This window comes from Pomacea canaliculata, linkage group LG14 (assembly GCF_003073045.1).
Source record: "Pomacea canaliculata isolate SZHN2017 linkage group LG14, ASM307304v1, whole genome shotgun sequence".
Lineage (NCBI taxonomy): Eukaryota > Metazoa > Mollusca > Gastropoda > Architaenioglossa > Ampullariidae > Pomacea > Pomacea canaliculata.
This window is the reverse complement of record NC_037603.1, coordinates 12031124-12056391: the sequence shown is the minus strand read 5'-3', so window position 1 is coordinate 12056391 and position 25268 is coordinate 12031124. Positions and strand designations below refer to the sequence as shown.

The following is a 25268-nucleotide window of genomic DNA, read 5'->3' as shown; positions in this document are numbered from 1 at the left end:
CAAACCAATTATTTTGATTTTTAAAACTTGCACGCACGTCCGTACACACAAACACAATTAAATGACACGTTTGTTATTTTTAATTTACATTTGACTTGCCATATAACCAGGACAATACAAAGTAAGAACAAAAATCAGAAAAAAAGGCAGTCCACATGGGGTCTTGGTTATCTTTATGTAAAAATAACATGCCGAATGTATGAGAGCAACAAATCGTAGAAAATTAAAGCAAATAATATGTTCCCACATTTAGTAAAACTATGGCGGCTGTATTAGTACCGGACACTTCACATTCAGTCTCTCTGTCTCTCTCTTTCTCCTTCTTTGTTCCTTGTGCGTGTGTAGGGGTCGAATTTGCTTACATATCAAAGAGATGCACACCTGTAGAAAGATGACTAAACACATTATTTACAAATAGTCTTAACATACAGACTTCTCTCTCTACCTTGCTCTGTCACACTTACTTGCCTTTCATGTTTATTTCTGTATTATTGGTTGCAAATATTAACACGATATTGCTGAAAGTGTCAACCGACTACCTTCAACATAAAAAGAAGAAAAAGATATTGAGAGAGCTTGTTGAACGAAGAGGTATGTAATATACCAACAGCTTTAATACAAACTGTGTACATAGATACATGTTTATATATTTTACAGTGTTGAAAATAATATCTGAGGTTCAAGTAGTAGTGAGTGGCAATGTCTAATGTTTGATGCTTTTCATTTACTTTATTTTTATTTTTAAGTGTCTACCGCTGCTTCTAGTTTATTGATGCAGTAAATTTTATCTTCCTCATCCTAAAGTTAAAACTTCAAGCTAACACTTACAGCTAAAAGTTTTTAAAAAACACTTAAAGCTAAAAGTTTTAAAAGCGAAGATACGGAAAAAACATATAGCAAAGCTGAGGGCAGTAAACTGATTGCATATACATCTACATCTACACCAGCCATCAGTTTCCATGAACCTAGCCATTCCCTACCAAAGCCAATACCCAATGGTTTGAGAACTGGCGTCAAAACCGAGAGATGCGCCGGTTCGATACCAGGGTGACACAATGAACTTTTTCCCAATCAATCCAGTTGTCGAGATCGAGACTTCACTTCCCAACATAACCCGAAAATATTAGTGGCTATCTTTATCATTTCTTTAGTGCAACGAACTGTTAGCATCTGTAAGTCTCCATAACCCCACATCAAATTTTGTTTTGACATCGGGAAAAGAATAGGGAGAGGAGGGATAGGACAGTTGAACGACTTTTTCTCTTCGAAGAAAAAAACAGAACTCTGAAAACGCTAGGATGAGTAAACAAAAATGTTCTCCCTTCACCCATTATGCGATTTTTCTGCTCTTAAGGCACTTATGACAATGAGAAATACTGTGCAAACTATTCGGAAAAAGTTTTGCTGAGTTAATAAACAATAATTTATGCATTATATGTGCCAAGAAGGAAGAGAAAACAACAAAGCAACAAACAACAGTGACACAGGTAAGTAAGCGGCTGTGGAATGATGCCATTATGCTTATGGTCTTCATAACAAGAACAGATGTGTTCATAGTGATAGCCTTAGTGCTACAGAGATAGCCTCCTAGAGATAGCTACAGTTCACGGATGTAGTTCTGCAATTAGTTTACATGAGGACCAAAGATTTCAAGCATAGAAATCGAGACGAAATGCCAACTTCAAAAGAGTATCTCCTCCCAATTTCTATCCCAAGGACCAAACAAAACTGTTTCATTCACACCTACAACGACCAGCGATGTGACATCGCTACCAACAGAGCTGATAGATAACACAAGGGGAGGCTACTGGACTGGTTGCTGCTGGAGACGTAAGGTTGTCGCGAGGGTCTTGCTGGGTTTCGTTCTTTGCACGCCACAGGCAGCGAATACTCGTCCACTGTGAAGAGAAAATAACACAGATGTGTATACCATTGACTCAATATTCTAGTAGTCTATATGTAGGCTCACGTGTCCACCATGTGAATATTCTTCATTATGCTACACGTGGTCTGTAATGTGGTTGAACATGGGAGTGTCATCAGTCTTGGGGAGGCATGCTGTTTGTTACATTGGGACTGGATTGATAATCCATCTGTTGATGGCTGTCTGTCTGGCCTCTGACCATCGTCAGCCTGTCTGGCCATCGTATATACATCTAACTATCGCACTCCCATCTGTCTGTCCGTCCATCTAGCTTGACTTACAAGTTTTCCCTCTCCCATCCAACGGCCTCGTATCTTAGTCCTGATGTAGCCGAAAATAGAATTAGGGACACAAGAAAATTTTTTTTTTCATCATCTGTGTGTGTGTGTATGTGTGTGTGTTTGTTCGTGGAGGAGGGACACCACTGAGCAGGTTTCTGGAAGCCTTTGTCTTTTATGGTCGAGAGAAACTCCTAACATCCCTGGACACTTCTCTTGTTTTTATCCAATGGACTTCCACTGTGTCCACGAAAATATCCACCCACATGGCACCCCAACCCATGAACTGTGTTTTAGAAACTATTGAAAGTGAAATATTTTATTTTTCAATCGGAAATTGCAACTTACACTGCTGTAGATAAATGTCGGCTGTCGATCTATTGCAACTTTGCAGATGATACTTTGTGCAGTCATAGTTGATATCCACAGAGCTGCCAATACAAAGACAGATAAATATCACTTTCCTCCATTCCAATAACATATGTAAATGTAACCTAGCATCATTTTTGACATTTCAAGGCTCTACATATTCATGTACCCAATTATACTTTCACGAACACGTGACTAGACAGTTGTATATACTTGAAATTGCAGACAAGTGAAGAAGGATTAGTGTTCTCTATATTTGAGTCCGGTTGTTCAGGTATATATGTATATAATTATATCGTTTTCATGTCAGCTGTAGGTCTAAGACACTACATGATGGTATAGAATACTCACAGGCAGATAACATCGTTTAAATCTCCTGCTTGTTGACCCTCCTTGTCCAGCTGATGGAGGATTTGTTGTCCACAGGCGACTATGTCGGGATATTTGGCTTTAAAACAATCTCCGTCAAACTCTGCAAGACAAGGAAAAGTGGGATGAGCATCCGTGAGTCGCTCACAGCTCGCACTGTCAGATGACTAGTGAAGATGACTGGTGTTGTGTGAAACATTCAGCTCACACTGAGGTCAGAAACTTGTGTGCCACTCACCATCCACTCGGCTGCACATGACCTTTATGCCCTCTTGAAGTAGGTCGAGGTCAGGCAAGAAGCCACCCATGCCTGACGACTCCAGGCAATCTCTGAGTGAAGTTGTAGAACATGTCATGGCCTTCTGGTACTCTTCTCTGTGTCTGAGGAAAAAAAGGCGATGAGACAGGGTCATGGCGAGGACAACAACAACTTGTCATCATTGTTTATTTTTGAACGAGTGAGGTCTGTCAGTATTCTTTACACCAATTTATCCAGGAGGAACTGTCCACACTATTATTCATAGGATGTTAGAAGTTTACATTAATTTTCATTCTTGTCTTAACTAACATTTAATACCATCTCTAGGGGAGTTTAATGTTCATGCTGTAACCGCAAAATTAATATTGATACAAGATCATGTTGAAAGTGTTTTGATGGATATACCAATATTTCTACCCCGATTCCCAGTCTAGAATTATGTAAATACCATCAGCATCTTTAACACGAGTGTGTCAACTTACTGCTTTCCTCGGTTAAAACCTAACAAACGCCTCTGGACCTAACCCATGGCTACAACTATACAGTGAATTGTTTACCAGTTGTCATGCGATCTTTTTATCCCTTACTGGCATGCAATGACTGGGTTGATGGTCTTCACTTCTTCCAGCAACGTCTGGGTGTCCTGCTGGGTGGCGTTGATGCTGAGCTCCAGACTGTTGCTGGTGAAACACTTTGTCACCTGGCTGTAGAGAGAAGGGCCGCAACCCTGGGCATGACATGTCTGCAGGCAGCACCCTGGGTCAAGACAGGTCAATAAACACAAAAGTCAGCAACAACAAGAACATTGTAATGCCAACCTCACATATTGTTTATTGGAAGGTGGGTAACTCTCTGGAGTACCTGTTATTTCCAGGTGTGGTATGCTAGCCATTAGTTACAAGCCTGTTGTATGTGTACAGAGAAGTAGACACATGGTGTATAAGCACAAATAAGTAGTCACATGATGTATGTGTACAGAGAAGTTAACATATGATGTATAAGTATAAATAAGTAGACAAATGATGTATGTGTACAGAGAAGTTAACATATGATGTATAAGTATAAATAAGTAGACAAATGATGTATGTGTACAGAGAAGTTAACATATGATGTATAAGTATAAATAAGTAGACAAATGATGTATGTGTACAGAGAAGTTAACATATGATGTATAAGTATAAATAAGTAGGCAAATGATGTATGTGTACAGAGAAGTTAACATATGATGTATAAGTATAAATAAGTAGACAAATGATGTATGTATACAGAGAAGCAGACACATGGTGTTAGTGAGCAGAGAAGTAGATAATGATGTATGTGTACAGAAACAGACAAATGGTGTATGTATACAGACAAGTAGATAATGGTGTATGTGTACAGAGAAGTAGATGATGATGTATGTGTACAGAGAAGTAAATAATGATGTAGATGTACAGAGAAGTAGACACATGGTGTTAGTGTACAGAGAAGTAGCTGCTTCAACATTTTGCAGACAGAGGGAGGAGCTGGCTGCCAACAACTTGCAGCAAGATTATGCTCAGAGTTCCCACATGGCTGGTGAATCAAACTAAACTAAAAAATAATGTGTTTATTGGCAGAACACCTTTCCTCACCATGGAAGGTGGGCTCAAAGTACTCAACATTATTACAAATACAAACACACACCATAACAAGCACTCAGTCCCGGGGTTGGTGAACTATAACCCTAACCCTGGGGTATACAGGTCACATCAAACTTTGAACTCTATTGTCTGAAGTTATCGTGAACTCAGAGGAAGGGTTTGCATGTTGTACTCACCACACACAGCCAAGAAAAGTAATAGCTGCTTCATTTCTTTTGTCTGTCCGTCTGCCTGTACAGCAACTTCCCTGCCAACACAAAAATCATTGAATAAAGAATAAAAATAGCCTATCTTGTGTTGTCTTTAAATACAAGATGAAACACCTTATCTCGCAGAAAATGCGAGATAAAGGTCTTATGTAGGTAGGCCTGAAATGAAAGGACAGAAATGTGTTAGTAGTTCATGTTATCTAGGGCAGAGAATGGGAAATCTCTCCTCAAGCACGAGGTGCACTGTGGTGTTGAAAGGTGGGAAAGTTTCCCCGAGAGAGGTCTAAACATACATTGACATTTATGATACGGGTAGAGAACCGCTTCTCTCTCCTTTTTAAATCGTTCCACCACGCCAACACACACCTTCAACACACTCACTCAAAACACACACACCCTCAACACACACTTCCCCTACCCCGAGTACTAAGCCAAGAAAATCTATCACACACACATACTAGTGGAACTGGTTTATTTCCACAGCGTCACACACACGTGGAAACACACTCAGTTTCAAATACATGTTGTAGTGAATGTACTAGTCTACATAACATGAGCACTTTACCGGCAAATTCCTCGTCTCACTGCCCGCCGTGAATGCACTGCCAGCCCCACCAGCAGCCAAGGGTGGCGATGAAAGGTGACACCCCCTCCACCAGCCGACACCTCCAGTTAACCTCAGTCCTTGACCCTGCCCACGTGTTTCCCACCAGGAGACATTTAAAGACCAACCCCAAACTTAATTTTCTCACATTTTTCTGTTGATGATATGCTTTTGATCGACACTGAACCTTCCAATTTTAATCGTTCAAATCGAAATCACCGTTAAGTTACTTCGAGATAAATTAATTTTATTTTTCTGGAGTATAAAAAACTCATAATTACAACTAAATAAATAAAACACATTTTGGTTATCCACTTCTGTTGTGCGAGGATATTGTGCTGGAGCAACCTTTGGCTCCAAATTCTCGTGTTTTACTCCAAATCTTTAAAATCATTTTTCCTGCTCCCCATGACCCCGGTGACCTGGTACAAAGCGTCCACCGCACGTGAAAGAGTTCTGTAATGTATGCAAAGAGATGAACTACAATCCGAGCTTCTCGGAGCCGAAGGAATAACAAACATTGTCTGGGGAATTATTACAGCCTGTCGTCTGCATTCAGAAGCAGGACAGCCATCCTCTCGATCCACAGCTTCACGGCAGCTGGCATTGTCTGTGCCATGGCTACACCCAGACAGCTGGATCCACGTGTCAGTGATGTCAGTCCTTTTGCTTCGGTGGCTGCTGACCACGTGACCTGCCTTTTCAAGTATAACTTATAATTTTTTTTAATTTTGGAAGTTTTAATTAATACTATGACATGAGAGAACAGTTTGTTCCTTTCGTCTACTTGGTCTTTAAGGATTATTCACATGTTGTCAGTGTAGGGTGACAGTCGGCTGTCACAGGTGTGCCATTCATGTTCTGCCTACGGGAAAGTTTATATTTGAATATGGCAGTAATGCTATGGTCTTGTCATGAATACTCCATAGGGTCATAATAAATAAACCCTGTTTCAAAGGTCATGGGCTGGTGGTACCTCGATCCCTCCTCAATGGCGACCTGACTGTCGGGTTGGGACAAGCTTTGGGTTAGGGGGTCGTTCGTTATGGTTCACAGCCCGTGTAAGCACTTGAACCTGTACATGTTCATCCCCATTCTTGCTTGCTGTAGAAATTGTTAGTGCAATGATAAAACACATTTAAATGTAACAGTATTTATTACACGTGCCGTGTCAAGGTGTACTCTGACTGTGACACCTGTTCTCAGGGTTAGCCATTGAATCCTGATGCAGGTATGCAGGTGGGGATCAGGTGTTCTAAGTACATTGATGTCCTCCGCATTCTTCCTGCTCCGCAAAAGGACTGTGAGATTACTAGAAGACGGAGGCACATTCCTTTAAATAAACCATCCCACAAACTTTATTTATACATTTTGAACACATCAAAGATTTATTCAGTGACAAATATCTATTAATTCTTTTGTGCTTAAGCATGTGCTAGGTCAGGGATGCCCAACCTACGGCCCGCGGGCCATATCCGGCCCGCGACGCGGTGCCATCCGGCCCGCGAAACTTCTGCCCACAGTGCAGGAAATCGGCATGTTAGTAAAAAAAAAAAAAAACGGAAAAAAGGAAGAAGAAGTATTTATCCCCACGTAGGGGCGTTTCCCAATCTTTTTTTCGATGGACGAACATTTCGATTCAGTGCTCGACTTGGTGTCTCTACGATGCAGCCAGACATTCAGAAGTTGGTTTCGGGAAAACAACTTCAAATATCCCACTAATTACTACATAATTAATGGTAAATACAACTTGTTTCTAATAAAAATGGTATCTGCTCTATTTTTTTCTCTTTTTTGTATTTTTGCGGTGAAGTGGCCCGCGACACGGCTGTCCGAGATGGATTTGGCCCGCAGGCCGAAAAAGGTTGGGCATCACTGTGCTAGGTCATCTTGAACTCTCGAGAACATTCTCAATAATATCAAGTATTTTTATGTTTCATCCTGTTCGCTTCTCTTCCTTTTCTCTCCGCTCCCTTATTTTTATGTCGGTTATTGCTTACAGGTATAACCATAATTGTCTTTGACTTTTAATTTTCTATTGTATATTTCTTTTGTGTCGTCTTCTCTCTAGTCTTGAAGGATGCACTGGGCTTGTAGAGCCATTTCTTGAGGAAAAACAATTGTTTGACGACCTAAACCACTACCACCATGACAACAAAGGGATAGAGAGATTTTCTTGGATTCTGCTTAAACTGCGATGACAAAACATTGTGATGACTATAATTAGTCTTGCTACCATTTCCGAGTTACATTATCATTATAAACCAGACGGCTGGTTGGGATGTCTCTGACATCAGTGACTGAAAGAATATATTTTTCTCACGATGTTTGGCATGTGCGAGCATACCAGTGCGGTTGCCGACAATCGAACTTTGACCTCACCCGAGTGTTTTGTCTGCTCAGTCATTCTACAAAAACAAAAAGTAAACCCTGAACCCAAGCTAAATATCGGTTCTTATATGCACACTTGTCGACTTTAGAAGTTAAAACATACGCAAGCTGTCCATAACAAAAATGTAGAAATCAAAACGCAACAATTTTTTTTAATTGGAAAGAAATATGGAACCTGCAAACTTAATATTCAAAGCCGTTCGTCTTTGTGGTCAAACGGCGCTAAAGGGTTGTAAAAGTTTGTTGTGTATTTCTTGAATATTTTTGGTGGTTAAATGGGTGGAAAGACAACTTTTACCCTTTTCTTCTGGGACAGGTGTGCAGCAGGCCCCATTGTTTCCCTCTTATGTATGGACATGGTTAAACCCCACAAACAACCACCAGAGGCAGGTTGATCCTCCCGCCTGCTCTCCGTTGAAAGGATGTCCATCAATTTAAGTTATCTCTGTTTCCAGCCGAAAGAAAGGCGGCCTGGTAGTAGTTTACGACAGACTGTCCATTTTTTTTATTCCTTTATATGATTATTGTTGTCTTTATGTGATAGCAAAGTACAGGGTCTCGCTATCATTTAAAGAGCTGAATCTTGGCATGCCAACATCTTCATCTCAGCAGGGACTAAGCACTTGTTGCTGACCATCTGGTGAGCTCTCTACTGTTTAAGGAAAGGAACTGTTGCATTCAAAAGCGGAATGTGTTTTTGATAGTTTCATAATTAAAATTTATGTTTTAATGATGGTATAATTAATTTGAACAAGTACACTGCACTTTCAAACCTGGGTTTTTTGCTATGTATCCTGGTCCTCCTGTCTGTAAGAAGAGTTTGGGGAGGAAAGCAAGGTCTTGCTCTCTTGTGACAAGGGAAACGATAAACAAGGTTTATCTGGCTAATTACAAGCACAGAACCTGTTCACAAGTTAGTGGGGAGGAGCAGGGGAGTATCAACAACTTAGCACCTCTCTAATACAACTGTCAGTTTGCCAGCATTTTTGTGTTTGTCCTGGTCGTATTACAATTAATTCTTCACACATAGAGACAATGTCAGTGTGTGTTAATCATGGTCGTATTACAGTTAATGCTTCACACATGTGGAGACAATGTGGCCTTTACAACATAAACATATCCAGGAATAATCCTGATATCTGCGTTGTTAGCTTCTTTCTATCATGAGCTTTGTAAGTGTGTGCCTCGAGAACGAAATCCAGATTTAGTGGACATGGTATGTTGTGTGAACTTTATCCGATCATTAGACAAAAATTGTATCTACATCTTTCTTTGAAATAAAATAACTTTGTTCTTTCTGGACCATGAACTACACACTTAAGCACACCAGACTTTTGAATTAGTTTATTTTGTGGATCATATTATAGCATCACACGTGGACGACTGAATGTCGATTTGTGTGCGTGGAAAGGAAGGGTTCAGGGTCCAATGGCGGCTTTTAAAGACGAAAATTAGGTTTCTTGCCTGCACAGAAATGTAAATGTGAGAGCTCATGTTTATTTATGAAGCTAGGACTGCGAAACATATATGACAAGGCTATTCATCAGACAAACAGGCAACGACAGCAAGAAGCAGCTGTCCTCTGTCTTCAGCATCAGCTGACGATGAGGACGATGCACAAACACCACCTCGTCAGTAAAGTGAGACAATCCAGGAGCCAATGGGCATACTACCTCCCTCGTCATGATTTTTAAAAGGTAAAATATGCTGGTAATAAACAATACAAGGCTACTGTGGACAAAAAGTTATTTGTGGTGAAAAGCTCAACCAGAAAGGAGGACCGACAAACGAACGAGAAGCAACAGATCCACCTTGTAATGAAGACTCACAGAGGAATTTGAGGATTTCCAAGCTTGTATAAAATTAAGAAGTTATTTTCACGAGAGCCAGGCGAAATAGATGATCATCCCCTCAGATCCTCCAAGGAACAATGCATTGTGTCGAAATCATCAAAACATTATTTTGCAATTGTAATAATGCAGAAATACCGAAATGATCCAAATGGAAAAAATAAACTTAATATATATAACTATCCTGAAAAAAAATTATACATATTAAGAAGTATAAAAGACCTTAAGTTCAGTTAGTTTCAGAGCGAAATTGTTCATGGAATCTTGGATACAACTATTACTATTACACTACGGTTTGCTTACGACAACCATCCACAGCTTCCTTTACTGTTTGATTATTCCGCTTGGTTTCCCGACAAATATCACTCACCGATGTTATGTCAGGGCAAATATTGTGTTTGACAATCTTATCCAAACACATTGCACACACAAATATTCATTTAATTCGCTTGAACAACTCTCAGTCAGTGACATGGCAAATTTACCATCATTTTCTGCACAGGCAGTGATGACTATTACCGCTCCACAAGGCAAATAAAAACCTGAATTTTAACTGTCATCTCTGTTTCTCGGTCCACCCAACCACTCACCACTCTACACACAAAATTGTCGACTCTCTTGTTGGCTCACCTGAGGGAAAATAACCTTTAACAGCGCATGCGCCAAGAGATCTTGTTCCTGTAAGCCACCTGTCAGTGTATGGAGACAGATGGCGTCCAGACATTACATTAAGGTCCTTAAGGTCCTGTCCAAGTCCTGTTAAGGTCCTTCTTTGTTCGAAGCCGCTCCAATGGCGCAGTGGTAAATCGCTTGTCGCCAATAAAGTAGGAATCGAAAGATACTCTGTTCAGATCTTGTCTCCAGCGGACAGACCTACCCCACGGTTACGATGTTACCATGGCGATGGACCTGTTGTGTGAAAAATTGCTCTGAAGACCACAAAGGGTTGATGGTCCTTCGCCAACTCTCTGGTGTGCAATAACGGCCTGGCAACAACAACTAAACTCACAGAATTCCCTCAGAGAAATCTGTCAGCCTGGCCTACAAAGATCCGAGAAGGTGAAAATCTCTGATATTCCAGGGAAGAAAAATAACCTGACACATGAATACTCAAACACAACGATTTCAGGTGAACTTTCGACCCAAACAATTCAATAATAACTTTCCGAAAAGTGAGAAATCAAATTGCTCAGTGTTCAGTGTCAGAAATATTAAAACCATCGGTATTCTAATATCACGACTCATCATATGAAAAGTTTATTTTCAGAAATTAAAGAATGAATGTATATTCTGCTGATCAAAAGAGTGTAGTTTTGAACTATACATACTGCAAAAAATGAAAGACAAAGCAAACATTTGCATATCTAGTAGCACGTGGGCGCACACACCCAATCAGAAAGTCACCTGTTCTTTCAGCAAAAATATTTTTGTATGAGTTATATACCACGAGATATATCAAACTGATATTAGCTGTATTATCTTGCTAAATTCATTACTGAGAGACATCGATACGAGCGAAAAGGACATAGGGCAATGAGTGAATTGATTAAGATTTCTGCCGAAAAATTACCTTTTTCTTTGCTCTCCCCTCTCTTTCTATCATTCACACACACATTCCCGTACTCATGGCTTTACAGTTTCTAAGCTCCTCTAAAAAGGTTTCTTTATTCACAGAAAGTCGTGAGCCATCGTTAACAGTTCTTACTTTTCATGTCCACATCGGAATTGTTAGGAACCCTGTCATCCAAATATTTATTTCTGAACTCTGTTCTGCTGTCCAAACAGTACATGCTGGATATGTTTGAAACTATTGAAATGTGTGACAATGTCTAATTACATTTACATGTATACACATATATTTAATATATAAATATATTTACATGACTACACATATTCAAATGGACTTCAATATGTCTTTATCAGGACCCCGTCAACCTTCCAAACTACATTCAGACACGTGAAAGTGTGTTTCGTTTGGCAACAGAAAAATAAACAGGAATGGGACACTGTGACATGCGTGTGTGTGTGTGTTTGTGTGAATTTTTGTCACCTACCACTCAACCCTAATGCTTCCTGCAAACTTCATTCTAATGCCTTCTTTCTGAGAAAGAATCACATCCGTCACAGTCTCTCTCTCTCTAGCCAGCGCTCTTCTCTCCTTCACAAATAAAAAAAGAGAAAAAAAGGAGAATGAATGGAGAAGTCACAATGGCCAATAATCAGACCTGGAAATGTGGGCCAGGCAGAAATCTGCTATTTGTCATCCTCTCTGGGGTTTCTCACGCTGAGTAAAAACTCATGATCGATTTGTTCTCCAGCTTTTAGGACAGAAGACTTGGCTTTTTCCCTTCGGCTTTTTATTTTTTGAAAAAAGTTAAATACCGACATTACAAGAAATAAAAAATATTTTTTATTACTGACAGTTTTCTGGTAAATCTGAGTGATAATTTACCCTCAACTTGAATAGTTATTGACTGATGTGAAACCGCCTCGGAAGATCCAGTGACCATGGCAACATATTCAATGGAAGGATTGAGGCGTAGGTGTTCGGGAATAGCTTGAAACTGCTTCAGTTTCTTTTTGTAAATGTGAAAATACAAATGTGCGTGTGTGTGTGTGTGTGTGTGTGTGTGTGTGTGTGTGTGTGTGTGTATTTATTAGCTTGAAAATTTAAGCCCAGTTGAAAGATGCTTGTCATCTTTTCAGTTTGTTATATTACACTCAGCCAACATTTTTCGTGTGTACATAAGTAATAATCACACAAAAATTCTTTATAAATAATTGCACAGAGTGTATGTAAGTATGATTATCAGTTAATAAATAATAAATATCTAATGAACTCAAAAGTGTCCTATCCCAATGGTCAGTGCGATGACTTGTCCAACTTCTTTTTGACAACAGCACTCAGAAACAAAAAAAAGTCATGTTTTGAGAAGGTTGGTTGTCCCATCCATTAACAAATTTTCTCTGCTTTCATCAATCTACTTTTTAAATAAAGATTTTTGAGTATTTTCTTATGAGATGTTCAATCTTCAGATGGTCTTGGATAATTATAAAAATGCTGCACAGAACACGGTCAAAATCGTTGTTTCCCATCAATGAAACACACACCAGTGCTTGTAAATACAGATGACTGTTTTCAAGTAAAATAAAAAATAAATAAATAAAAAGTGCCAAATAGCTGCTCTTGGCTTAATTAGACATGCTTGTTGAAGTTGTTTGGTCGAGGCTTGAGTGGCTGAGTGTGTTTGTGTCCAGCATGATGCGAAGAGCGGAAGGGGGAGAGACAGCAGCTGTTTTGTCCATGCAAGTCTCAAATTCCATTTGACTGGAGGATGTCTCTACTTCATGTCCAGCCCTACTATTGTCGCCGACACAATCAATATGTTCCCACAAACTGTAATTTCCCTCTCCTGCCCTCTCTGACGATGATGGCGGGGTTCCTTGGTCAGCTGGCGTCTGTAGCATCTACTGGAGACCATCGCCATTAGCAACAACTTCCACCGAGCCCCAGAGTTCTCGTAGCCCCGGGTCCTCTAGATAACGTCGTTGTCGCATACCCGATAATTTGAGGAAGTACGGTTTCCTGCTTGTTTTTCAAAAGTGCCGACTGATTGTTGTGTTGACTGTATGTTTGTTTTAACATAACCGGACACAAACACTCTGGAAATTGCGCAGTTTTGTGAAATGACTTCCGCAGTCAAAACCTTTCCCCCGCTTCTCCCGTTTTTTCCTTTTTCTTTTTTTTCTTTTCTTTTCTTTTTTTTTTTTTTTTTGAGAGTCCGATGATTTATTTTAACCCCTACATATAATGGTTTATAAATGTGAGATGAGTGTTTATTCAAAATCTTTAGTTTGTCTTTGGGGGTACTTTAATGACCTCCAGTGACTTCAACCGTTTTAGTTATTGTTTTTGCCCTGTATCATCACCAAAAACCGACAATACAGTTGTGATTAATATATATTTTTTAAACTGTAAGCTGGATTCTTCATTATAACACCAAGTTAGTATTTGACAATATTGTTTGAAAAAAAAAGGGTTAGTGATTTTTACACTTTGGACAACTGTGTTGGATTAACACCAGAATGGAGATTTCGCATGTGACAAATTTTATTTATTTTTTTCCTTTCAGAATAGTTTGACATATTTGAACTGATGATGGCATGTGGCATCAGTTGCTTCAGGTTACCTTGAACAAAAACCCTAAATCTTGATTATCCTTAGAGCAGTTTTGTGATCCAGTGAATATTTTCGTGTCTTCTGTTTTAAAAGTAAACCCTTTCTGGAAAATAGCAATTTCCAACGGCAAAAATTTTTGTTGTATAATTTAAAAGGTCTATATGTCTACAGACTTGACTTGAAAAGGATTCCTTTTCCCGCTGTCATATTCATCGCTACAAGAATTTAAAAAACCAACCAAACCCACTGCTTGTGAAAAATGTAATAATAATCCAATTATTGAAATAGCAAATCATTATAAGTAAGAAGTGAGAGCTCTCATTTTTTTCCTTTCATCTTTCCTTTTCGTGCAACTGCTTTTCGCGGCGCTTTAATTCAATCTCGCTGGCCGCTGTGATGTATCTCCTTGGCGGCCATGTCCGCACGCTTCAGCGCATGCGCCAGTCGGGGCGGAAGCCAATGATCTGCGTGATGTCCCTTAGAATCGGATTTCGCACAGGATCTTTCTCGGTGTTTACACACACTCTGGGACTCCTGGACATCTTTGAGCCATTTACTCGGAAAAACGACAATTCAAAGCCATACGCTGCTCGCTGAGAAAGAAAAAAAAAGTTTAAAAAAAACCCGATGAAATGAAAGATGAGAAAAATAAAAATAGTGAGTGGTGTGTGAGTGCACACATCTATACATGGCGGCAGCATCACAGCACATGCTGACACGGCAAACATTAAATAAGAAACACATTCTCATTAAAAAAAAAATTTAAAGTAAATCCTGCTAACACCGAGGTAGCCAAAATATAAATAATGGAAAAGATATAATAGACTATAATTCTGTGTGAATGTATTTTGTTAGAATTCATGCAATACTTCTGGCGGCGACAACAGACCAAAAAGGACATTTTATTCCAGAAAAAACTATGCGTAGGACACGTGACAGCACAGCAATACCGTACATTTCCTCAGACCCTGTTTACTACACCCTAACTACAATATATTCAAAATACCCTGTAGTTAAATTGTTTGCCTCGAAGTCGGTCATAAACATCTATTTGTTGTTTACGCCACGTGCACTAGCGAATCTGTCTGGCCCACATATAAGTTTCAATTCAACAATTTTTGTCGCCAAAAAAAAATTACATGTAGAAAAAGTGGAACAAATTAAAATAGAATTTGATGGATGCTGGTCATGTCAGTCACAGTCCATGCCTAAAGGAGAACGGATATGTTTGGTCTCTGGCGCCAGGACTGGTGTTTGCTGGATCATGTCAGTCAGCAGTCCTATCGAAATTGCCCTTCCTGATCACACGACTGTGAAATAGCATGACGAGTGAGTTTAGATATTCTATACAAGAATCAAGAACGATTAAAATACAAACATATAGTGTATAAAGCAGAGAGGGGCATGCATGCGTTTGCAAGTGTGCATCTTAATGCGATTGTCCTAAAAGAGAAACCAGATTGATGAAGAAAGAAAGGACAAGTGGCGAAGACCTTACTCTTGTGTTGTCCTTGTCGTCTGCTTATCGCGATGTTGATCGCATAATACGGATACAAGTGATTGATCTCCGTGCTGCTTGCGTTACTTCCCCTTGTGTCTCAGCGGATGTATTGATTTATCGATCTGTTTAAGTGTTTACCTCCCATTTCACTCAGCGCATCTTAAGGCGCGGAAATTCGTGGACGAAAAACATCGGTGTAGTGTAAGACTGGAGGCTTTGTTCTTCTTCAATGGCCACCTACTCCATCATGGAGGATAAAGCCGCATGATGCTTATCTGGAGGAGGTGAGAAAGGTGAGAGGAGGACTGAGACCTCTAAGATATCGTCCTTTCGCGAGCACTATCTGTCTATCTTATAGATGTGTTGGGCCAAACTAATAAATTTTGTCAGGCAAACAGCGCGATGAAGGCAAACAGAGGAAAAAGTCATGAACAGACGAAGACAGAGGGGTGAAGACACAAAAAAATGTGAAATTGGAAAAAAACAGTGGAAGGACGGATAAAGTGGTCAATGTCGGACTGGAAGCAAGACACAGAAAACAGAAATGGTGGCAAGACGAAGGCAGATACAGAATCATGGAGGCAGATGGAACAGAATATACCGGACCTTCCTGTGGCCAGTCTAATAAATTTGTGATCTCGTCTGGTGTTCATCGCCAGCAGGTCAAGCGAAAATATACATCGTTGTGCAAGTTTATTTAAACAAACCCTGAAAACAGCAAAAAATCCTTTCGCTGAAGTTGTTTTGTATGACCAATATCAATACATGTAAACTCATATCACTACATGTCATGACCTCTGACTCTGCTTGCAAGCAGACCATGAGCTCTCGATGGAGTTAAGATCAGGATAGTTTCCAGCCCACAGCAGACGTTTATTTGATTATCCTTGGAAAAAATTCTTGGATTCTTTCACAGTATGACATGGGAGCAGGTCTTGCTGGGAAAGGCGAGACCCGCCAGGGACTTGTTGAGGCTCTGAGCTTTGCTTTGAGTGGATCATGCCATTGACTGAGTGCACAGAACCACAATCTCTAAAACATCCTTAAAACATTTTTTGTGGGTTTTTTTTTACACTTTGTTCGATGTGGGTATTCCACAGCTTTTCGCTGCCACTGGACGAAAAAATGACTTTCATCACTGAATATTCTTTAGTCATCCAGGATCCAGTGCTGGTAATTCAGTCTCCATTTGTAACACTTGACTTTCATTACTTTTGGTCAGGAGTTGCTTTTTCTCTTGTATGTAGGAGTTTCTGCTAGTACAAAAAGTTCGAGGTGAAAGATCTGCCTGATGTTCACTGGGCGTCAGATGTACATTGAGCATCAGCGACAGTGACCTAACTCTATCACAAAACACTTGCCCTCCCTTTCTTCAGTTTCAGATAAATTAAACTTAATTAAAACATAATTATATGTAGCACCACGATCCTGTGGCGACATATATATGTGTGTGTGACTGTGAATGAATATACAGTAAGGATAGATAATTGACAACTTCATTATTCTGTAGATAAGAAGCCGCATACAAAAGATTTTCAGAGCCACTGTATCGCAGACAATTATACAAGCATTTCCGACAGATAACCCTACGGTTGAAGCAACAAGTTTAACTCCTTTGGGAAAAATTATGCAGGTGATAATATACTGGTAGGATATCCGCAGAACATCGCGAAATCTCGTTTTCAGCGAGGACTTAACGTGGCGCGCACGTGACGCGATGGGGCGCGTGATGGGGCATTGAGTAGCCAACATGTCGCCAACACCGGCTCGCCTATTGATTGCCCTACTTCAGTAAAAAGCGAGTTGAACAGTGAACAGTGTGCACACACCATGCACAGAGCAGTGAGGCAGAAAGCTCTCAACCAATAAAACCCTCAACTCACAGCCACGTGATGAGTGAGCGACGTGACGAGGGCGAAACACTTCAAGATGGAGAGAAAGGCTACCCCGAATCAATCAACCGAGTAAATCTTTCTGGGCTCCAGGGATACACAAGCCTTATTATATCCTAATTTTCGAAGTTTTGATCATTCTATCTCACTTAAATCTGTAGGATACTTACATTTTCTTCCTGCAAAAAAAAAATTGTTTCATAGATGTAATACTTCGATACCCAGTGCACCGCAACTCTGCATTTAGGGCAAAGTCTGATTAAATCAACAGTTTTTTCATGTCTTCCAAATATATCTGTGTTTTTATTTCTCAGTCCGACAGAAGATCAGATACACATTGAACTCAATACTACGCACAGTGAATTAAATTTGCTGATGCTAAAACTAACAAAAAAAAAAAAAAAAACAACAACAAAAAACAAAAAAAACAAACAAAACAAACAAACAAACAAACAAACAAAAAAGAAGGAAAGAAAAAGAAAAAATTCAAAAGGGAAAATAAAAGTGTTGTTCTTTCCAGTGTAATACATTAACCGTTGCTGGCTCATGTGACCGTAATGTCGACTGCCCCCTACACCAAAAAAACCTACAACTGTTCTATTTTGGCCTTCACATCGCCAAATACATCGACGATCTTATTGGACATTCTGTTCTTTCTGTTCATTTCTCACATTTTAGAGGGCCGACTGCTCTGTTGTGATAACCTGAGCTGCTCGTTCTCTGTAAAACACCAAACCCATCCTTCCAACTCTCTCTCTCTCTGTCTTTCACCATCCTTCAGAGTCCCTTGCCTTTTGAATTCTAAAGCTTGTTTTATGGACCTCAGTGTGGACTTGAGCTACCCCAGAAGTAACTCTGAGAGCTACATGCGCAAATTATTTCTGATTCCACACCCGAGAGGATTGCCTGGGTCCCAAGAGACTCCTCCCTCCTTTCGATGTATTTTCATCTCTGGTCTGTGAACCAACACCTATGGTACTCGTTTGACTACGGAATCCTTGTCTCCCTTCAAGCTGGAACCAAATCATACTATCGGTTGGCTTTTTTATTATATATATATATTTTATCTCTTTCGATGACCTGTGGGTTGTTTGACCTGTTCTTGCACTTGACGACCTTTGTATTAGCAGACCACACAGTTTGTTTATGCTTCCCTGATATTCCAGTCTTCCTATCCCCAATCTATGCACTCGTGCGGTTTCCCATTAAAAAAGAAAAAAGATAAAAGAAAAAAGATAAAAGAAAAAAGAATAAAGAAAAAATGGCCTTTCATCGTCGCTTAGCTTGCCAAAACTCACATACTTGAGCTTATTTCTTGCTCACATCCTTCTTTTCTACAACCTGGCGATGGATCGAAATATTTTATCCATGTTTGAAACTTCTTTCTTCTTATGTGCTCTTCCTCCGACAATTCCTACAAAGTATTTAATCGGTTATAAATAACTTTGTCATCGATTCTATTTGTGTCTTCAATTTCCTGTCAGAATGTCGCTTGAAGGGGTTTCTCTGAAGATGAGCAGTGATCACGCAATGAGACGTGGCATGACTCTCTCAAGATTGATCGCCTTATAAGATCATAAATAATTCATTTCAAAGGTTACCGACAAAATGCAGTCCTATCACTTCAAATATTTTTTTTTTTCATTTTTTGCTTGGTCCTCTCTCACTAGGAAGGATTGCAAATCTCTCTCTCTGTGAAGCAAGGAATTGTAAATATATATATGATATATATATATATCATTTTGGTAACTGGTTCTATCACAGTAACTCTCTTTCTCTCTCAGAAATTTTCAAAAACACTTACATCTCAAACACCACTGCCAAAAATATCTCCAAGCCAAACAAAAACTTCAACTTAAACCCATGAGTCCCGGAGCTTTTTATTGAGGATGGTGATGGCACGAAGGAAGTCTGGTCTTAATCTCTTGGCGCGAGTGGCACGTGTCAGAAAGTAGATAGTTGGAATGTGGTAATATGATTTGTCATCTTTTTGGATGGATGAAGATGCGAATCAGAGAGTGATACGGTTATCCTTCTGTCCTGCTGGATGAGTGGCCAGGCGTGCCTTGCCTTTGATAGGAGGGGGCCATACCAGAGAGCTGACATCCAGACTACATAGTTTTCTCAAAAGTTTCGGTCTCTTCTGGATTTTTTTTTTTTTTTTTTGGTACATGTGGTTTGCATGTTCATAGAAGGAGATCCTTCGATCCGTGACTGTACCAAGGTAGTTTAAACTGACAGTGGTCTCCGCCTGTTGTCCCTCGATTTCGAGTGACGAAGAGAGAGGGGTAGTGTCATCTCTTCCATCCATCCGATACCAATGGATCTTAGACCCATAGCTAAATAAAGAAGCACAGACGTGTGCACACATTAAGAATGTTTGTTCATCTTCCCTTCTTGTCTACAACCACGAGGTGATGATGCATCAAGAGATCCATGTTGGCGCATGCGTCCACCAGTCTGTGGCTTGCTGCGAAACGTATTCCTTCTCCTCACTTTGTGAAACTTTGGTCACATTTGGCAAAGTTGTGGTCTGTCTGTCTTTCTTTCTTTCTTTCTTTCTTTCTTTCTTTCTTTCTTTCTCGCTGTTTCTCCCTTACCTTCTGCAGTCTTTCTGCTTCTCACTGATTACTTCTCTATAACCCACCTTTCTCTATTTTACGATGTGTGTGTGTGTGTGTCCGTGTGTTTGTGTGTGCTTGTATACTTGTGTGTTTCTCTGTTTTTCTCTTTATTTCTCAGCGTATTTCTTCTCTCTCTGTGCCTCTATCTCTATATTTATGTACGTACGTGTGTGTATCTTTGTGTGTGCGCGCGCACGTGTTTGTGTGGAGTGTACATCCCATGCGCAATTTTGCTTCACCCAGACCACAATTTTTTTCTTTAATTACAACTGGTTATCGAAAAAGCCATCTGCTTTGTTCTCAACGCCAAAGCCAGCCAGAAAGCCCTCGCCTGCCTTTTACCAGAAGCTCTCTCCAAGGTGCTTCCACTCACCTGCACGACAAACGGGACGTGCACGTGCACAACACGCTCAGACTTTAGACTTTGCAAACCTTGATGGCTGTTTTAAGGGACAATGGATAAAAAGATTCTCTGGCATAAAGCCCATTTCATCAGAGGCAAGAGATCATAAGATATGGCCGACACTGTATTTTAGTAATTTCAACAACCCCAGATCATGAAGCTGTAGGATTAGCGTTTGAAAAAAAAAAAATAATAATAATAAGTTAGTTACTGCCCGTTAATCCGGTTGTCACGTAGGGCAGCGACTAATAATAATAATAATAATAATAATAATAATAATAATAATAATAATAATAATAATAATAATTATTGTAGCTTTGAACAGAACACGAACTTTAGAAAAACGAGATGAGAGGCTGACTGTGCAGGAGGACATGAAAACAGTTTTATGAACGAAAGGTGTTGAAACCTGAGGAACCTGGTGAATGAGACAAGATTTAAAATGTCCATAACTGATGACGATGATAGTTTCTATCGGGAGCTCGAACCTGCTGCTTCCAACACCTGACTCCTCCATATCCATCTTGGCCTGTCCCTTGCTGAGAATAACTGCAACACTGGAGTTTCACCTTCCAGCCATGTCGTGCGACAAGGGGACCTGTCCTCCACGCACGTCTTGTGTCCTACAGACGGCTTGACGGTCCCCCCAGACAGGGTGCCCCCCACACACTGCTAGATATTCAATCAGTGTCAGACACCCAAGCTAAAATAGCGGCAACTGGAGGGACGCAAGCCACTTGGGACTGGCTGGTCCTCCCTACGTGACCGTTCTAATTTCTTTGTAACTGAATTATAGGGGGGTTGATGGAGGTGCCGCTGGTGTGGTCTTTCTCACATTGTTCTAAGGACAACGACAACAAGCAACAAATTACACCGTGGCGTGGTACAACGGAATTATCTGTCGCCTTGGAGACGGTGATGGTTATCAGGACAAATTTGTCTGTGTAGGAAGGGGGGAGGCTAGAATGAATGTGTGTTTGCACTAGATTATTTACTGACATACAGTCCCAGACCATCCTTATCATGTGGCTATAACAACAACAGTAAACCCACATATAAACGATAACATCACATCACATCTGTAGCTGGGCATTTAAAGGTCACGTGATGTTTGTTTCTTAGCTCTTGTAAACACGGGGCACGGCAATAGGTTGGTTGACCGTTGGTAGTGGTGACGATGTGTATTTATTGTATATTATTTATTAACTCGGTCACTCGATTTATTAATACTACATATAGTGTCACAGGTAATATTAAAAATTATTTGAAAATGAATTTATATTATTATTTGTTGATAGTTTTAGTGTGAGTGGGTGTATCTTGTATTAATGTTCATTATTTTAAATATTCTAAAGACATGCTTCATATAATCTGCTCTGTCCATTGTGTAAACTGAACAATGAAGATGAAGTTTACTTTATTCTGTGTCACTAAGTTCTAAATCATCTTAGAAAAAGATTTATTCAAAAAAACTTTTATGTTAATCCAAACACTTTTATAATGAATTTCCTACTAAAGAAATTATTGTAGTGTATTTATTATAGTATCTTTCTATTCATTTCAGTTTAGAAAGTCCATTAAGTAATCTACTAATTAAGAAAATAAATTTAAGTACTTCATTAATGGTATTTAAGGTATTAATTATATTGAAACTTTTATATGTGAGGTGAATGTTAAATTGTATCATTGTTGTTTGCGCCTTTTCTATGGCCGTTGAAACAAAGACTGACTAACTCACTCACTCACGTACATTTTCGTCTTTACTTCTATATTCATCGCCGTGTTTATAAAAGGCAGGGAGTCACGGTTGAGTGGGCGTTCTTATCGTATGTAAAAGAACTGGTGAGTCTAACAGGAGAACCCTGTTACATGTAAAAAAAATAAGATAAGAACACACCGTTGAATCAGCGCGTTCTGTGAAAGCTATATCCTTGAAGCTGAGTGAGAGATAAACAAATAGAAAAACAGTTTGTTTCCCTTTGAATAGTTTATCTGAATTCATGTGATTCCTTCCCCTTCTCTCCTCCCTACCGGGACATTTCCTCCTGTTCGGTGCAGGTGTACCAAAAATCCTCATTCGCAAGCCAACACACACTCGGAGGTATAACCCGAGTAACACATTAAGCAGAGCCCGGTAAATATTGAGCTTGATTGCATGTAGGTGAGGAGCACCAACCCTTTTCTCCATCCCGACCTCTGACCTTTCTGCTCGTGTGACTGCCAGAGAGAGAGACTTAACTCTCATTCATCCCCAAAGTGAAAAATAAAGTTGTCCTACCTCTCTGTAGTCTCGTGGAGGAAGGAGACTTTCTGGTAAAGAAAGTTGCACTTGGCTGTATGATGTGAAGAACTGTGCAGCTTTGTGACCGGGACGCACGTGCGGAGGATGCTGCACTCAGTTGCACAGCTGCCGCGCAGCCAGTGGACCAGGAGCGCGCGTGCGCCGACGGGTGGCGGCTGGCAGGCCTGGGGGGTGGAGAGGTAGTGGCATGTGGTGGTGGCATGTGGTGGCTGGGGACTTGACTGGGGACGAAGACAAACAGAAGGCAACAGTTCAATACTGGCGTCACAGACCAGAACGTCCAGAAGCACCCTTTCGCAGCTTTTGTACCCGGTACAGCGTCTGCAACTGTTACAAATGTAATCGTCGTAGATGTGCCACTCAGTTGCCATGGGCACCATAAGAATTTATCAGACCATCAACTTATCACGGTCGGTGTTAAACAGTGCTTTGATCTCCCCGCTAAATGTAATTTTGGTTAATTATAGGCTGAGTCACTGTAATGTATATGTAATTTGTAATGTAATGTATAACAGGATTTTTATAAGCCTTTCTGTAGGTGAGCTCAATACGCAGCACAGGAGATAGGGGTACTAGGGAATGAGACGGACATCACACTCAAGCAGAACATACATCTGATACACAGTCAACAATGTCAGGAACACGAGGAAAGCGGATATAGAAGTAAGGTGGAGACAGGAACAGCTAAGATAGAGAATACTATAACATTCCTATATATACAGAGATAGGTTTAAGTCCAAACCGGAAAGCGTGTACGGAGTCAGAGCCAGAGTATTGGGAGACAAAGAAAGAAAAACGAACGACCGTCAAACTTCTTCATCCTAATACGTGGAACGGAGAGAAAACAGGAGTGGTCAGAACGAACTGACCTGTCAGGCTGGGAGGGCGGCACAAGCTCAGACAGATACATTAAAGCAAGTCCATGAACAACACAATGTCAACAGCTTAAATTTCGGTGCGAGCCTGAACTGTCCGCCAGTTGAGATGGCGATGTGGTGTGACATGATCAGCCTTCTGCTTGCAGAATACAATGGAAACAGTGCTATTCCAAGCTGTCTGGAGCTTCTGAGACAGGCGCCAGGGAGACCAGAGAGTTACAACAGTCGAGCCTGGAGACCACAGATGCTTTTGGAAGCAACAGAGAGGAGAGTCCTGATGAGGCTGCTTCTGCGCAGTTCGATAAAGATGGACATGCAGACTGAGTTAACAGGATTCTCGAAAAACAATGATGCAACGCAAATCTCTCTGTCTGGAATGTTCGATGCAAGAAAGTGCGTGTCTGCATGGGAATTGGTACTTGTTTCTAGACCTTTCTGTAGATAAATTTTAAAGCAGAGACAGTGCGTGTGCGTGCGTGAGAGAGTGACTTAATTCACGAGGTTGCTGTTTGTGTGTGTGTTCGGCGTGTGTAGCCTTTAGTCAGTGTGTGTCGCTGCTGAGTTATAAACTTGGTGTTTCGCCTTTTGTACAAACTTGAGTAGATCATCAAAGACTGCGTGGACTCGTTTTGCCTGAAGGATTTGAGGATCCACGAATCATCATCATTTTTTACCATTTTTGTACACTATCTTTCATTTTCCATTGTAACACTATACAAGAGTTTCTATTTTTGATTAACATTCTTTGTTGGAGACTGGGTGGGAAAATTGGCAAATGGGTATCGAACCGGCGCAACTTTCGATTAGGACGCCAAAGCTCTAACCACTCCGGCATCCGCTTCCTCAACCTTCTGTGGGGTCAGTACCCGATCCCGACAATGGGTCTACTGGGAAAAGTTCGTTGCACCACCCGAGCTCCAACAACTTGGCTATCCGCTTTCCACGCTCACGAGTGAAGAGAGGATAAAAAAAAAGAAAATAAATGCAAAATAAAAACCACCCACGAAATTATCACGCAGATTAAAACATGAAGTGAATTCCTCTGTCGAGGGGGAAAGTATGAAAAGACAGGTAACCTCACCTGCACCGAAACATTTCGAATGCAAATCATTACATGGTCTGTGTAACAACTCTCTCCTTCGTTTTCTGCGCTGGCTATTCATCAATTGTACTCAAATTCAATGCAAGCTATCAGTGTTTTGATTCCTTTTTTTTTTTTTTCATTCCTGTTCTATTTTTCTGAAATTCTCATCTTTCTGTATAGCAAATAGACGGTTGGAAATTTTCCACATGCGAACCATTCACTCTATTCGATAGTAGGACATAGTTATACTCACCTGGAAGTCCTGGAGAGGACTAAGTGTACATGTATCAGCATCAGTTGCTTACTCCTCAAAGCCAACTCAACTAGACGGGTCATGTCATCGGGATGGAAGTTTACTGCATTCCCCGCCATCTGCTATACCAGGGGTGGGCAAAGTTTTCTTTTTGATGGCCTCTGTACATTGCAATCTGTGCAGCACACACGGGAACGATGTCACATAACACATTCGGTCGTCAACGACAACGATGTTCCAATGCCCCATCTGTGTCACAAATGAGTTGCACAAATC

The 25268-nt window shown here is 40.4% G+C and overlaps 1 protein-coding gene across 1 annotated transcript; it reads right to left on the bottom strand.

The window, feature by feature from the left end:
* Positions 1–62: 62 nt before the first annotated feature.
* On the bottom strand, positions 63–25126 carry LOC112555178. Its single transcript, XM_025223438.1, has 8 exons — positions 24993–25126; positions 22754–23104; positions 4998–5068; positions 3787–3955; positions 3179–3321; positions 2923–3043; positions 2551–2633; positions 63–1898 (listed from the first exon to the last, which is right to left on the bottom strand). Exons 1-8 carry the CDS (start codon positions 25109–25111, stop codon positions 1744–1746), a joined length of 1212 nt encoding a protein of 403 aa, XP_025079223.1. The 5' UTR covers positions 25112–25126; the 3' UTR covers positions 63–1743.
* Between the last annotated feature and the right edge of the window lie 142 nt (positions 25127–25268).

Excerpts from the sequence above, each read along its gene's own strand:
- LOC112555178 (XM_025223438.1), bottom strand. The coding sequence starts at position 25,111 with ATGGCGGGGAATGCAGTAAACTTCCATCCCGATGACATGACCCGTCTA. Across the intron at positions 5,069-22,753 it reads CTCCACGAGACTACAGAGAG|GGAAGTTGCTGTACAGGCAG; the intron begins GTAGGACAACTT and ends TTGTGTTGGCAG. Across the intron at positions 2,634-2,922 it reads TTAAACGATGTTATCTGCCT|CTCTGTGGATATCAACTATG; the intron begins GTGAGTATTCTA and ends TTGTATTGGCAG.